This window comes from Patella vulgata, chromosome 7 (assembly GCF_932274485.2).
Source record: "Patella vulgata chromosome 7, xgPatVulg1.2, whole genome shotgun sequence".
In the NCBI taxonomy this organism is placed as follows: domain Eukaryota; kingdom Metazoa; phylum Mollusca; class Gastropoda; family Patellidae; genus Patella; species Patella vulgata.
In genome coordinates this window covers 22,877,015-22,894,395 of record NC_065885.2, presented here as the reverse complement: position 1 = coordinate 22,894,395, position 17,381 = coordinate 22,877,015, and the positions used below count along the sequence as shown (strand labels likewise).

General features: G+C 35.9%; 1 protein-coding gene across 1 annotated transcript; it reads left to right on the top strand.

Moving 5' to 3' along the window:
- Positions 1 to 7,567: 7,567 nt before the first annotated feature.
- LOC126828225 (inter-alpha-trypsin inhibitor heavy chain H3) lies at positions 7,568 to 16,916 on the top strand. The gene is made up of 13 exons (XM_050557873.2): positions 7,568 to 7,756; positions 8,666 to 8,823; positions 9,431 to 9,541; positions 10,146 to 10,390; positions 10,880 to 11,034; positions 11,507 to 11,792; positions 12,495 to 12,689; positions 13,063 to 13,553; positions 13,888 to 13,999; positions 14,131 to 14,208; positions 14,577 to 14,687; positions 15,517 to 15,876; positions 16,472 to 16,916. The coding sequence occupies exons 1-13, from the start codon at positions 7,667 to 7,669 to the stop codon at positions 16,714 to 16,716; spliced, it is 2,637 nt and encodes an 878-aa protein (XP_050413830.1). The 5' UTR covers positions 7,568 to 7,666; the 3' UTR covers positions 16,717 to 16,916.
- The last annotated feature ends 465 nt before the right edge of the window (positions 16,917 to 17,381 follow it).

Sequence of the window (17,381 nt, the reverse complement as noted above, 5' to 3'; positions counted from 1 at the left end):
AAACTACAGTGTAAACACGGTTTGGAGACTGTATCTGAACTACAGGGTACATCGAACTACAGTGTACATCATGCTTTAGAGACACTATCTAATATCCAACAGGAAAAATGATGATTAATTTAATATCCGCCAATTTGTGTTGCTGCTATTTTGTATTTTCAAAATTTATCTTCAAATTCAGAGACATCGAAAACTATATAAAAGACATAGCAAAAGTCATATCTTACGTATCTTAAGAGATGCCCTTTTATTATACCAAATTTATGGGTTTTTTGTTAAATGGCCTTATATTACCAAATTCGGCAGCCATACATTTCTTTAATTGATGTTTGTCGAATTCGATTTCCGCACATTTCGCGTACATAAGCACGATATAATGGTCGAACATAAATATGCTGTAATAATAATAATAATAATAATAATATTACCAAATTTGGCGGCACATTTCGCTTGCATAACCACTCTGTGTTTGGGGAATTTAAAAAGAAATCATTTATAATCCAACGAGTTAAAGGACAATATTGGTGCCAGTCATTATAAAATATGTGATAAGAGCTCGTTAAATACATCCCAAATATAATTTTAACACAGAGATCATTGCTACTTGAGATGGGTAACAAGCACGGGGAGAAACGGGAAGTGACGTCAAACATGACAAACACAAGTTGTCCTTCTATATAACTGACTGCAGTAACGAGCGGTGACAGACAAACGATCGAATTTCATATCACTGATAATTCAGTTGAAGATGAAAAGTTGTTATATGAGACGATGAGAGGATATCCTTCAATTCAAAAAAAGAATTGGCTGTCAGTAGATAAAAGATAACGAACAAATTAGAAAAAAGTCCGTGCATCACCATGTTTTTATTAAGAACAGAGTGAATAAAAACGGGGGGAATGCACAAGATTTTTCTATTTTTCTCGTGTACCTTATCTAGTGAAAGCCAATTCTATTTTTGAATTGTGAGATACCCTCTCATGGAAATCAATCAAGTTGAAGCGTTTTGGCGTAAAACACCTTTTTCGGCGAGATGACGTCATTGTGACGTCACACAGTCGTAATGACGTCATGCACGACCATTGAAATCATTGTTTTTTGAGTGTGCTTGTCCTGTATTCTTCCCAAAACGTAAATGGTGTCCTTGCATTAGAGAAATTCCCTAATGACTGTATTCCAAAAACGGCAAAAAAACAAAATGACGGACATCGATGACGTCATCAGCTGCTACGACGTTTACGTCGACCAACCATGCAATGTGAAATAGATGTCAATATGGTTATGTGTAAGAATATTCAGTTCAATATATTCACGGTGTATGATTTTATCCATACTTCAATTTTAGTGAGTTAATTCTGCAACGTTTTTAGAAAAAAATGCTATTAATGCTATTTCAAGCCTAAAGAAAGACCTGCAATATGCAGATTTAGCTCTTGCATAATGTATGTTTGTGTTTTAAAATATAGTTTAACTTTACTTTTTGGTCGTACTAGATACAGACGACTAGTTTCTAAAAAGAGATTTTCCGAAAACATTATATTTAATAAAAACTGAGAATTGATTTATCATGTTTGCTTGACCTAATATTCGTTGTCTATATGAGACACTATTCTTGTGGTCTTTTCAGCAACATCGTTGTTTATTATGCATACATCTAACTTAGTGTTGTATTTCTTATCTATGTAAATACTTTTTTTTTTGCTACCTATTTAAAAGTATATTTAGGTCAGTTGAATACCGTATAATATTTTATACAAATTTAGTCACAAAAACGCCAAGCTTCATGTTGCGTTTTTTTTTTGTTTTTTTTTTTGTTTTCGTTTTTTTTTTTTTTTCTTTTGCTATACTTTGTTGATACACAAAAATCAAGTAGGCTACTGAGCTAAGTCGCGACATCAGTGATTAACAACATGCAATCGAGATGTACAAATGCGCTTGTGTTGCAACGCGGCCTTCTATGGCACTCTCTCTGTGGGCTATTCTGGGAAGAAATACAACAAACGTCAATAGCTAAAGAAAATGAAGTCGCGACACTAGTAAAAATCATTAGTGAAAATATGATCTAACCATATACACACCATGTATACTACTTTGAACTGAAAGCTACAACGTCAAAGAAAATTGATTAGTTTTATAAAAAAAAAAAAAATTAAAAAAAAGAATATGTACGGTTCCAGTATTTTCTTTACATATAGGCTTTAATATCGGAAGAAAGAAATTTTAATAAGTATTCTTTAAAGTTCCCACCATGTCAGCGACATGTCGAATATGTTGTACACTCAATTATAAAGGGACAGACCCATAAATTCAAAACGAAAACTTTGTATAATAATAGTAAGTAGATTTTATCCAAATAGCAAAGTGGTTGTACATGTTCAAGTAAAGGGTTATATATCACGTATTGTCATAGGCGTACGAGCAGTTGCCCCGCCCCCCTAACTTTCGGGCAAGCTGACTTCGGGCAGACGGGTAAAGTGAAAAAAAACATTTTATTTCATCTACTTGGCAAAATAAAGTGCCCGAAATCTAATAAAACACTAATTTTACGGTCTGGAATAGCAGTAAAACGCGTTTGCGGCCGTCAAATATTCCAAAATTTCATTTACTTGGCAAAATGAAGTGCCCGAAATCTAATAAAACACTAATTCTACGGGCTGGAATAGCAGTAAAACGCGTTTGCGGCCGTCAAATATTCCAAATTTTCTTGGGGGGTCCATACAAATTCAGCTCCCTTTCTTCGCCTCTCGAAGAAAACCGGCGCCGCTGTCTGTAAACCTGAAATTTTTTCGAGCATTTTTATATAGTTTTCCCTCCCTAATAAAACACTAATTTTACTTTTCTTTTAATTGAATACCACGAATTTGTACTGAGTTGACTATGGATTAAAACATTTTGTCTGGAGCCACTCTTACTTTGTGCGACATTTTTCGGGCATCGATTATTATTTGTGAATGTAGCTGCAACAGTCTGATTGGATTTTTGGAATTCAGAATGGGATTTCGGTTCGGTTACAAAACCATTGGATACTTTTGGAGATGCTTACACGAGCTAGAATAACAGAAAATGAATTTGCGGTGGTTAAATTTTCAAAATTTTCTCCGGGAGGGTGAGGCCCCCATACTCCGCGACGATTGATTGGTTGTTTGGAATTCGGGTCAGCCAGGCAGACTATATTGGACCAAATTGAAGTTGCTGTATTCCCGTCTCCGTGGACTGTAATCGATTGATTGGAATTCGAGTCAGCCACCTTAATTAGGCTATATTAGACCACTTTGAAGTTGCTTTGTCCACGGGCTGAAATAGCAGGAAAACGTGTTTGCAGTCGTCAAATATTCCAAAATTTTCTTGGGGGGGGGGGGGGGGGTGGTCCATTCAAGGAAAACTCCGCTTCTTCGCCTTTCGGGCATTTCGGGTTCTGCTCCCCTAACTGTCGCCGAGCCCGTACGTCTATGAAAACAATTGAGTGACTGATCTCCAGCAAAGCCTTATATATAAGGTTCTCATCTCCAGTATTGAAGTGTTCATTGTTCAAAGCTCACTCGGCAAACCTCAGCAGATTCCAGTACCCTACATCTAGCCTCGGCTGTATAACAAAGTCCGCCATTGGAACTACTTTCAAGTTCCCAGATTACCAACGGCGTTGCCCATGACGACTCCTTTGAAGAATGATTATCATACAAATATTTCATAGTCTGAAGCTGTTTTTCTTTCAAGTTTATCCGATTTTCTTCAAACAAGGACAACTTTGCACTGAAAATTCTAAACACGCTTCGAACGACACAATTCTGATAACTTATTTTTCAAAGCGGCAAGTTTTCCTAATAAGTAAACCGGTGCCGCATCGCAATTGTATAGGCATAGGTACATATCACTTACCGTCATACAGCCGGGGCTAGATGTAGAGTAACGGAATCCGCCGAGGTTTGCCGAGTGTGTTCAAGCTCTGCTACGTGCTTAAGCCATCACTTCTATGAAGCATAGGCTCTAAAGGTTGTGCTCGCTATCTCATTGTGTAAACCAACAATTTGATTACCTAAATATAAAGTCAATTGATAAAAGATGTGACAGATAATTGTATATAACCTCCGTTTCCCTTTTATAGATGGTCGATATCTAACTGATTTCAAACCACGATGTGGTAACAAATGAAATCAAATGGGGTTTAACATTCTACTGTTCTGCCCCGACTGAGGGGAAGTTTGCCCGGACAGCGGCGGTACAGCCTACTCTTATATCGAATTCCAATTGCTTAGGTGTTATTTACATACACGGGAGCTGTTTTTTTTTCGTCCCATTTGAAAGACTATACGTTGTCCCTTGCCAACACTGACAAGGGGGGACACGGGACCTCCAGGTTAGCTAACCAACGGCATGCGCACTGAGTCTTCGTGTCTCCCTGTATTAAAGAACATAAACATTTAATAGAACTTACTCTATCTCAAGTGGGCGTCATCATGATAGGATTAGTTAGATTAAATCCCATTTTCTGTGTTAACCAATTGCCCCCCCCCACCCAGGTGTTGTGATATTTTGTGAGTCTGAGGCCAACAGTATACATAAGTCTTAAGAAGTGGGTGGACATCAGGGTACCCGGTAACTTTATCGTGTCATTTCGATACTAACATTCTGGGCCGAACACGGAGTATTCGGAGATAAAGCAAGCGACCCTTCTCGTCAAGACTGAGCCTCAAATTTCACAGAAAACATACCTGACGATCTACAGCCCAAGTGTTTGGCCACTCGGTCATCCTACCACACCTTTAGTTCTGTAAAGTTCTGAAAGGAGAGAGAGAGAGAGAGAGAGAGAGAGAGAGAGTTTAACGTCCACTAGTCATTTCGGAACTAACATAATATGGTCTAATCTTTAGCTGTCGTAGGAAACCAAAGGACCCGGGGGTTGGACAGGCGGCCATACTCATCACGCCACTTGACTCAAGGACAGACCGTGTGATCTATTGCGTATGCGCTTTAAACCATTTTCCACCCAACCCTCTGTTCTTAAATATGGTTTATATACAAACAGCATTTTTTTTTGTAAACAATATTTTATTTCAAATTTATGAAAAGGGATCAGGGAACAGGCATAGCCTATATCACCTCTCTCCGCATAAAAGAATATAAAACATATAATGAACAGATTTGAGTGAAAAAAAGAGAAAGTGCTATTTTAAAACTTGAATTTAAATTGTTCTGAGTAAATCAGATATTGAATCGTCTGGTGACATCGAAGTATTCATGAACTAATTTAAAGATGTTATTTGATGTAGATTGATTTTTTATGCCAAAAAGAAGTGGTTTAATGGTTTGCTGGTAAGATGGTAAAAGATTTATAGTGTTTTTCCGTGCATCTGAATACAGTGGGCACCAGCGGAGAAAATGTTCAGAATCTTCAAAGCGATGACCACAGCTGCATGATGGATCCTCGGAGATATGTCGTAAAAATTTATGTCCATTTAGGTCGCTACAAGAAAGCCGCAATCTACTATGTATAATCTGGTTCTTTCTTTTGCCCTGTAGAAATGAATTTGGAATAATAGGATCTGTTAGTTTTAGATTTTGTTTGAAAGTAGTGAGAGATGGAGAAAAATATGTAAACCCTAAATACTGCTGATCTACCCAAACACACTCTTTAATCTGACAATTTGCTTTTTTAGTGTAACAGTATATTAACATTTGAAAAGAATATTCAATATTGATGAGATGATGTTAAGAGTTATCCACCTTTAATGTGATAGCTATTTGACAAATAACAACTAGTATCAGTGGTTCTAGCAAGAGAAACCATGTACTGCTAGTACTACTACTACATAGTCTTCTATGTATATGGGGCTATTGTTAGACCAGGATTTCAGAGGGTATAATCTAGAAGATATGGAAACAAACAATTGCTAAGTCACGTTTCAAAAAAGAAGACAGATCAGATGTTACAAATTATCATTGTTAAGTGTTGTAAGTAAATTTCTTGGAAAAGGAGTTTTTAAACATATCTACAAGTATTTTAATATTGACAATCTACTAAATTCCTACCAGTCTGGCTTTAGACCTACATTTTCGACTGTACACCAACTTATTGAATTATACGACGGCATAAATTGCAGATATTAGAAAATGGCGAAAAATCATGCTCCAAAGCATTTCATAGTGCGAATCACACTGGCTTACTAAAAAATGGACAATTTTTTCATGAACTAGAATTTTACATCAAGTGGGCCGGAGATATACAAAAATATCAAGACAAAGCCAAACATCCTTGAACTTTACTGATTTTTAAAAACAAAGCAAAACGTGCTTGACACAGGTAATTTTTTAAAACTGGTTTCCAAATTGCCAAGATATTATATTGAACACAACATTATCATACAACATAGCTAGACATCTATGACATACAATACAGAAGTCAGAATTGTACAGAAACGGGAAAACAATAATAAATGATTATCTACACGTCAGTTTGTTGAAACTTTTTCCACGGGCCACATTTAATTTCCTGGCAGGCCGTATATTTGACACTCCTGAACTAAACGTTTTAAATGTATGTAAGCTGTGGTCACTTGCACCTTGTTTCAGTATTGTTTGTTTGTTTATTTATCTGTTAATCATTAATATGTATTTTGGATTTATTGTTACATATTATAATTCTTCAATTAATAAATGGCATTATTATATTTATACAATTTATGTTTATGGAAAGGACGTTTGTAAGTATTTAATAACTTTTGTCCAGTCCAATTGTATCCAAAATTATTTTTGTTGGTGCAATAAAATATGTTTAAACAAACAAGTGAAAGAAATTTAGTGTTATCATTCAACCCGAATTAAGGACATATTTATATGTAACATCTCGTCAAGTAACGTACTTGATAAAAGTACACCACTTGAAACTATACTACATCGCCAGTTGCACTGTGGCAGTGTCTGGTTCGGATATCCTATGTGAGATGACTACAATAAAGCTCTTTCAGTCACTTCAAGTATTTATAATCACAAAACTAAGGTCCAGTGTACCTAATGACATGCACGTCAAAGAACCATTGCCAGTTGGTATAGAGGCGGGAATACGCAATGTAGTGTGTTATCAGGGCCTATTCTTATTTCGAATTCACTTTTGATATTTTTCTTATAAAATGTAGTTCAAAATTACGATACATGTAAGTGGTCTAACCATTTTGTCAATCATTTGATTACAAAAAATTGATATCCTAAACCGGTCAACTCCATGTTAAAAGCTTTTCTTTTGAGAAAACCAGCATTTCCTTGTCGATAGGGCTGGGTTTATCGCAACAGTTGGGCTGTGAGGATGTAACTCTTTAGTACAAATTGTAAAACGATTAGATAAATGCCCAAAGCAGTTACTATGAAATTAAACGCAAATTCCAGGTGAAAGTGTTTCTTACAAAGACATAAAATAAGATTATTGGACGAACATCGTGGGAGTATATCTATAACATCATCAAAGTATCAAATATAAGTACAGCGGAGTCGACTCATTAATGTGATGTTACATCAATTTAATAACCGGAAACAGAAACGGTAGTCAGCCATCCCAAGGTCATCAATTTCACTAAAATTTAGACACTTACACAGAGAGACAGACACATCAACATGTCATTGTTGCAGACGTATCATATCTGCAAATGTTAACTTCTAGAATCTGATTAGAAGAAAAATGGCGCGATTGAAAATTGTCTACTTTTCTGCGTTATTGTTTATTTCTATTCTTTCTGGGGAAGCACAAGACAATGGCACTGGCGATGAGGTATGTATTTAAAATGTTTGTATATATAAGTTCACAATCTGTCCTTAATGATCAAATATGTAATCAGTCTATGGTGGATACGATTGTAATCTGTCTAAGGTGAACATGATTATAAATGAAATGAAATGAAGTGGGGTTTAACGTCCTACTGTTATGCTCCAAACTGGGCTAACGAAGACGGGTATACGCCATGCAGTGGGTTATGAGGGAAATTTTGCCTGGACAGCGGCACTACGGCCTACTCACATATCGAATAACAACTGTCAAGGGATCTTTTACGTGTACGCCAACGTGTACATGGGACCTCGATTTTTCGTTCAATCCGAACGACTAGACAGCTGTCCTGCCCAGGCCCTCCGTCCTGCATCACTAACAAGGGGGAACCACTTGAAAATGATTAGATTCGTGTATATGTTTGTAAATGATCTATAACATGTGTCATACATAATTGTAATCTTTCTATTGCAATTCTAAATCTGTTCACAGTAAATATACAGGATTACAATGTCTGGGCGATTAACAATTTGAGATCTTTATAAGACTAAATTTGTCTAAGATTGTATTTAATCGACGACTGTAATCCGGCTTTTCATGAGTGTAATTCGCTTATATACAATTGTATTCCTCCTGTACACTATTGTAATCTGCATATGATAAAACAATTTGCAATCCATCTGTGTATGGTTGTAATCCGTCAGTGCATGATTATAATCCACCAATCCTTGAGTGTAATCCGTTGATACATGATTGTAATCCAACAATATATGAATGTAATTACCATAATTGTGATATGCATAAAGATTGTAGAAGACAAACATGATACCTGCAAAAATCATATTGAATAGAGTTTATCAAATACAATGTCGGTTGTTGGTTATATTATTAAGTTGGGTGGTGTTTTATTTTCAGGGTCCTACAATTTATTCACTACACATTTTGTCGGACATTAAGTTTCGCTTTGCGACTACCTTGATAACTAGTAGAATAGCCAATCCTGCTAATACGACACGAGAAACTGTTTTTGATGTGGATATACCAAGTTCAGCTTTTATATCTAATTTTACTATGTAAGTTGAGAAGACTTGTGACAAACAAAAAAATATATTATAAATTTAAAGAATTTAATATGTACACATTTATATATAAGCAGTTAAAACGGGGATGATATATGGTGTAGCGGAAACAGTAAGATGGTCTTCAGTGTTCTTTAATAATAAACTCTTCATCGGAGCTTAACATAATCAACTCTTCTGGCAAGAATTGAAACGGCGCAACCTAGACCACTCACCAATGACACCCCCCCCCCCCCCGCACCGTTACCCCGGTAGATCATGTCTAGGAAATTCTTCTCCTCGTACAATAGTAGAACCGATAAATTATTGTTGCAATCCCATGAAAATCGATTATCATCAGTTCCAAACAGTTGATATACAACCAACGGCACTCTCCCGACAAACACGACATACGGTTCAGGATACTTTGTACTAATATTATCTATTAATCTTAAAATCTTTCATTGGATTCTAGGTCGAGCACATGGACTTACATTTCAGATTTTAGAACACTCTTACCTTGCATTATCCTACCGTTTACTTCCCGTAAATGATAATATTTAAAGACATTTGAAATAAATAGCAAGAACCCACCTGATTAAATTCTGTCAATTTAAATTAGGGATATTGGTGGAAATATCTACTATGGTAAAGTTAAGGACAGAAAATCTGCACAAAAGGAATATGATAGACACATAGAAGAAGGAAAAACTGCTGGACATATTTCGGTTAAGTAAGTTATTATTTTGAATTGATCAACAATGATTTTAATCAATCGCAGTAGCTAAAATTAAACTTCAAACCGAACAGAGAATTAATAATAATAATAAAAAGGTAATGAAATACAAATTTAGTAAGTTTGAATCGCAAATGATTGATATCAATTAACGTTGTTGAAAAATCAGCTCTGGTGTCGTGTTTCCTTGTCAGTGGTGCAGGACGGCGGATCTGACAAGGATAGCTGTCTAGTCGTTCGGATGGGACGAAAAACCGAGGTCCCCAATACACATTGAAATTCAATATAAGAGGAAGTCGTAGCGCCGCTGTCCGGGCAACATTTCCCTAACAGAACACTGCATGGCGTATACCCGTGTTCATTATCCCAGTCGGAGCTAAACAGCAGGGCCCTGTTTCTCAAAATTTTAACTAAAGATAAAATCCAAATTTCAACTAAAGATAAAATCCAAATTTTAGTAGATACATCAAATTTGATTGGTTAGGCACTAAAATCAATATAATATTATCCAATCAAATCACTAAAATTTGGATTTTATCTTAGTTAACTGGCCTCAGAACGTTAAACCCCATTTCATTTCATTTCCACGTACATATTTCAGACCAAATGAATTCAATAAGTTTAAAGTAGCGGTTGCAGTTGCTCCTGAGTCCAAAGTCACTTTTAATCTGACGTACCAAGAGGTTCTAGAACGACGCCTTGGCAGCTACGAGCATGAAATTTACATAAATCCTCGACAGCCGGTTCGCGACCTTCAAGTGAAAGTATCCATTCAGGAGGTCCGAGATTTAAAGTATGTGTCCATTCCACCAATCACCAATGATGTAATGAGCATTGAAACCAAAGGTAATTTTGCTTCCGGAAACAGAGAGATAAATAAACTGACGAGAACCTCTAGCGTATTACAATTGAAAATGAACGTATTATGGGAGTACGTTACTTTCTTTAATTTTAAAAAGACGGCGGATAGTTTCTCCGAGGTACGGTATATTTATACTACTTTATTTAAGGATGTCATTGAGTCATCTGGCGTGGTTTCGATTCCCCGGTTGTAAGTGACAAAGAGTTGTGTCGTCTGTCCAAAATCGTTGGTTTTCTCGGGGACCCACTGTTTTCTTCCACTGCTAAAGACCCCTAAAGTCAGTTTATGTCGAGTGGACGTTACCCCCCCCCCCCACACACACACTCTCTCTCTCTCTCTCTCTCTCTCTCTCTTTTAGTTAAGGATAGACCTGGGAATGGGATCATGTTACTCATTACATTACAGATCCTAATTTAATGTTCACCCTCTCCTTTAACCATTTATTGAAATTTTGTGTATTTTACTAATTCTAGGAAAGAATCAATTGACTACGATAGACCGACCAACTTCTAAAAGTGCTCTTATCAACTTTACTCCAAGTACCACACAACAAGGCGAAAATGGCGTCGCTGGCAAATTTGTCGTCCATTACGATGTTGAACGTGATTTTTCAGGTGGCGAAGCTTACGTAAGTTTTAAAATCCATTTTACAGATAAGGATCCAATAATTTTATGACTCTTTATGTCATTACTATTTTCATCAAAGCATCGACCAATTTACTACAAAAGTAGTTTTATGGGCAAAATTTGTTGTCTTCATTAATATCCAGGTTGTCTACATTATCCAGGTTGGTGCAGAACAGTAGGACTTTAAAGTAGACTGGAATAACCAAACGCTAGAGATTGCCATTCGATTGAGACTTCTGGCGTATTTCGCCGAACCTAACTGATTATAAATTACAGTAAAAACAGAAACGATTGAATGTAAATCAGTTTATATAGATGCATATTACATTATTATATGCGTTGCGACCCATTTGCGTCAATTTCTAGGTCCCAAATATTAGCGATTTACCTCTTTTAAACTCCATTTCATTTCATCTTATTATATCTTTACATTAATATTTAATTGGTTAAGTAAAATGTTTGTTTTATTCCAGGTGTTGGACGGATATTTCATCCATTTCTTTGCACCGATGATAGAAGAAGAGTTCCCACGAGATATTCTATTTCTGTTAGACATCAGTGCTTCTATGAGTGATTACAAACTAGGTCAACTAAAAGATGCCATGAGGTTGATTATTGGTCAACTTAATGAAAAAGATCATTTCAACATGATGACTTTACAGAGCTCAACAAAAACATGGAGTACAAACTTACAACAAGCGACAAAGGGTGTTATTTCAAAAGCCCAGAATTACGTCAGAAACCTTAGAACGGGAGGTTGTAAGTAGCAATTTATATCTTACACACTGCCATTGAGACTTTAAAAAGTCAGAAACTAGGCCAACATCCCCAGTCCCACGCCACCATAATATCTTTTTTTGCACAAAAGTACTCTGAGATTTCTTTGATCTTTAACCTTAAAATATTTAATTTGAAATGCGGATGGCCAGACATAATTCACGCGTGAGCAGGAGCGCATGTCTGAAAATAAGATTATTTATGCGGATGTCAACTAGCGACACATTCAATCTGATTAAAATATAGATCTATTATTTCGTTTCGTTTTTTTATACTTTCGATGGCCTCTACTACATGAAGACCGGTTGTAGTGGTTTTTACCTTATGACGTCAGACATTTGATAAATCAATCAACGTTGATGTTTCTGATGGGTTACCCATAGCTCCGAGCGCCTCACGCCAAAAACTCGCCGTAACAGGCCGTTTCATTGGCTAATATCCCCACATCATCCAGAACGCGGGTTATACAACAACTCTTTCAGATCCTTATGGTGTAGTAAAGACAAGTAAAACGAAATTTTAAACTATAAAAAACGAAACGAAATAGGATCTGTGTTTTAATCAGATTGTGTACTTTGACAGTACAATAAAAAAAAATCCTTGCTGTTTGGACATTGCATACAAAATAATAACAGATATTAGTATCAGAAAAACCCACTTATCTTCTGTCCATTTCATTTTCAGATACCGATTTAGCAAAGATTATTCCACACGCCATACACTATCTCAAAAAGCAAAGAGGCGAGGGAGTACCGATGATATTTTTTATTTCTGATGGAATAGCTCAAGCACACATTACCAGTCCTAAGGACATACTTAAGGAAGTTGATAAAGTCAACAAAGACAAGATACCTATTTATAGCATGGCTGTCGGCGCAGGTAAAACTAAACATAAGTCACCGTACATCTTATAGTGTCAGCCCAATCACAAGTTAGTATTTCTCCAATGCATATCCAGTGCAAGTGGTCAAAAAGAAAGCTCAGTGGACAAATTAGACACATAAGAAATAAAGAGGAAATTATTATTAAATATATATACGAAAAACAATAATTGTCGGGTTACCTACCTAAGAGGAAGCAATTATACTTAATCTTTTAATGTTACGTATAGTCATTGCCATAAACACAAAAGCATTGCAAACAATCTACAGGGAAAATTGTTTGAGATTCCCCTCTCACCGCCCCGTTCCAAAACATAATTTTGAAAATAAAGTTGCAACGACAGAAATTTGGTTTTCCCTTTGTATTTCAGAATCTGATTGGAATTTTATGTACAGATTGTCATACAATAGCGGTGGACTAGCTCGACGCATTTTCGAAGATTCTAGAGCATCTTCCCAAATGTCAGGATTCTATAAAGAAGTTTCATCTGCCCTCCTCCAGGACATTACCATCAAGTCCATAAATGGTAGTATCAATAACACTATTACACAGAATCTCAACGATGATTACATATCCGGAACGGAATTGGTGTTTGCTGGTCAGATTGATGATACAGGAACAGTTCTTGATATCCGTGCCAATTCGATTAATGGCCCAGTTGACTTTACATTACAGTCCGATTCCCCACATTCAACTATGAACAGTCCTGTTGATCTTACATCTGTCGCTTCTCTGGGTAATATCATAGAAAGAATGTGGGCTTTTCTATTCATAAAAGAAAATTTAAAGGCGGCTGTAGCTGAAGAGTCAGCTTCTGAGAGGAATATGAACTATGATCGAGTTAGGATGTTAGCCCAGAAAGTAAGCTATTTCATATTTTATCATCTGGTTAGTTTCTAGTTTCCAATATATGATCAATGGCTACGCATTTATAATGACCGGATACTAAGCCTATTGTAATCTTTGTAAAATGCACACACATGTGACAAGTCCAATACCGGCTTTATGTTATGAGTTGATAGTTTGATCAGGTGTTATTTATTCGGGTTGGTTAGAACAGCTCAACCACCAAACGTATTAATACTTCCCGTATTGAGTATTCCGTCATGCTGTGTAATCCGGCATATTTTAATGATCCCATACGATGTCAGAAGTGACAGATTCCACTATATTTCTTTTCTTATTGTATATGTAGTACGGTTTTGTTACACCGGTAACATCAATGGTGGTTGGTTCCAACTTAGATGGTGCGTGGAAAGCCTATGAAGAGGATATGAACGAACTCCAGGCTCGAACCCCTGCTCCAAGTAAGTTAGTTTTCATTCCAATCTTTAACCTCGAAATAAATTGTGTAGATCAACTGACACAAACGCTTCTCTTGGAAATAATACATAAGTCTATATGTAATGTTTGTTACATGGTGTTATCTTTCTTTCAGCTCCAAAGCCACGCCCTACTCGGCCACCCCCACCCCCAAGATATTGGGGAGGAGGAGGTGGAGGTGGATGGGGAGGAGGTAAGTGAGACCGGGGCAGGTGATCATTTATTATAAAATGCCGATATTAGGAATCATCACAGCAATTTCAATTTAAAAAAAAGAATTATACTAAGGCTTTACAAATTTATTAATTTTAATAAGAATCTGGCATATAACCCAAAGAACATAGGAGCTCCGCCTTAACCCGAAACAAGGTCCCTCAAAATGATAGAAAACTATGAACACGCAGTGATAGTTCATTAGGATAGAAAGAAGATGTTTTCAGTTACGTATAAAACTGATTGAATTGTTCCATTAAGTCTGTAATAGTTCTGAAAATCTAGTCTCGATTGTGGCTAATGTGCAAAGATTTTATTAAAGTTCTTTTCTGGGGTTTTTAATTACAGGAGGAGGTGACCCACATTTTATGATTGGCATCAATGGTTTAGATTTTCCATTTTGTTTTGACATTGGTAATAAAGATGAAATATATACACTCTTCCACGATCCATTTTCAGGTTAGTTGGGTTACTAAAGAGTAATCCTAGAATTCATTATACAATTCATGTCGTCCGTTTGAAGATTTCTCTTTGTGTTTTTGTATTTCCATCAGATGTCTTCGGTTCATATTATTAGTTGAAAAATAAAATATCATATTCAAATATATCAACAGCAAGACCCACTAAATAGAAGCTAAGTCAGCTTAACTTTAAAATTTAACTTTGTTTGCGAACAAAACTCTAAAGTAGCCTACCTCTTTGAAAGTAAACTCAAATATAGAACTACGATAACGAAACACTGAAACACATTACATTAAAGGGTGTATGGCTCTATTGTTTTAACCTTGAAATAGACGAAAATGGATCTAAAAGCACATATTAATGTAATATGAATGTATGTAAAGTGATTTATATTCAATTTTTGAAAAACGTTCGGTAATGTGATTTATATTCAATTTTTGAAACATGTTCGGTAAAATACTTAAACAGTACAAATTGAACCGCGGTCGTTTACGCCTGCATAGTCCATTAGTATTTTGTCGTTTATGAATCAGCCTTAATTAATTACTTCCATATTGTCTTGTAGGGTGTTTTTATTGGTTTATTACAAAATGGTACCCGAAACCGTTGAATACACGATTCGTATACAGATTATAAAATGTTAATTGCGTCTTAAATATTGGATATTAGAATCCTATATTTTCACGACAAGATAACAACATCAACATAGACCAATATTGAATTCTAATTCGTGTTTTTAATTTTGAATATTATGGGAAATATTGAGTTAGGGATTTAGCTGACAAATGAGTTTACAGTTATTTATGATCCTCTTTTTTCTGTACAGGTATAACAGTAAATGTTAAACTTAAAAGCGGTGTGAAATTAACAACACGTGGAACTAAAAGAGTTTACATCAAGGAAACCGCTATAATTATAGATGACCAAAAGTTCTTTATTACACATGACGTCATCCATTCACATGATGCGGACTACCAATGGAAAACAAAGTTAGAAATACGTGTAAAACGCGCTTGGCTAATTATAGATCCGCGAAAGGAACTAGTAAGATTCATGTTTGATAAAGGAATAGAAGTGGAGGTTCTGCGGAGGACACATAATGAACATACACGAATTGGTGACGATTACATTAATGTAGAAATACGTCATGAAGGTCACGCCTCGTCTTCGTCTACTGGTATCATAGGTAAATTATGTTTAAATTATGTTTAAATACGGTTCACAATAGATCAATTATGTAGAATTTGTATAATGTACAATTTAATTGGTATCCTCTGAACCCATTTAGACCCCAATGTGTGACAGACTGGGTCGGATTTATATGAAGAGAGGCTGTAGCTGTTGGGTCAATAAATCTCGTGGCACTGACCTAGGCTTCAGTCTGCCAAAGCATGGCCAGTTTGCTTTAAGACCATTGGATTAATCTGAGTCCAAATTCCTGATTAGTTTCAGGCGTTCAGTTAAACTATATAGTCAGCTCATCTTCCACAAGTCTATTTTTAACACCGAGATCGAACCCTTGCATTCAATAGCCGATATTTTTGGTTTAAATGCTGATGTGATAGCAAATGAAAGTCAACTGACACCCATTTTTAACATGGTTATTTAACTTAGATCTGATAAAACAGCGTAATTAACTTCGAAATGGAAGTTATTAACCGTATCATCTTAAACCCTTTTCCCTTAAAGAAAAAGTACGTCGTCGAATTTTTATTTAGGAAGCTTGGTATTTTACTTTAACAAATATTTTCATGATTTTAGTTTTTCCCATCAATTTTAAGGTCAGTTCCACAACAGAAGTATGAGCCTTCGGCGTATAAAAGTGACGGAAGCAGATACATTGGTTGGACTACTGGAGTTGAAAAAAGATAAATCTATGTTAGCCGCAGCAGTAGCAACACTAGTCAACAGGTCGGATCCAGTACAAAAGAAACACGGCGAATGTTGGAGATTAAGACATAAGGGTATTGAGGCTTTTGTCCATCCTACAGATTTCCTTGTTGATGATATATTTTATGTTAAATAAATCTCGAGTCTTTCAAACTTAACTTTCCGTACATAGATATTGTAACGATGTAACTCGGGTGTTGGACCTTTTAATAGTTTTATTTGATTTCAATGCATTTGGTGTTTTAATCTAACATTTCATAATATTTTTTTTTACAATGAAAATAGAAATTATGTTTTTGTCAAAGTTTAGACGATGAAATAAATTATCAAGCCTTCCGGAGTTTGACAGTCAGTTGTTTTTATGTGACAATCAAAAGGCACCAAAATAACCAAATGAACCTAAATAAAGTTGACATTTATATAATAATAAGATTAAAGAGCGAAACTTGTCATTTTATTGAAAGTACCGAATTCTCATCAAATTGTGGATGTACGTTTGATTTGTTGACAAAAGCATTTTCCCATGAAACTGCATTGGGTTGTCATTCTTAACGGAGCTAAATCCCTTTTCTAAAAGATATGCCGAGCCAGCTTGAAAAGGGGGACAACTCATGATTTTTCTAAATGGATCAGACTAGTAATTATCCCCGTGCCCATAACATTATTTTTTAACATACCAATAATTTTATTCTCGATTACCACGAACAGTCTAATATGGCACAATCATCTGATAAAATATTAGGGGATGACCTGTACAGTTCTCCTAGACCTGGTCAAGGAACTCTGTAGGTAGTACCGCCA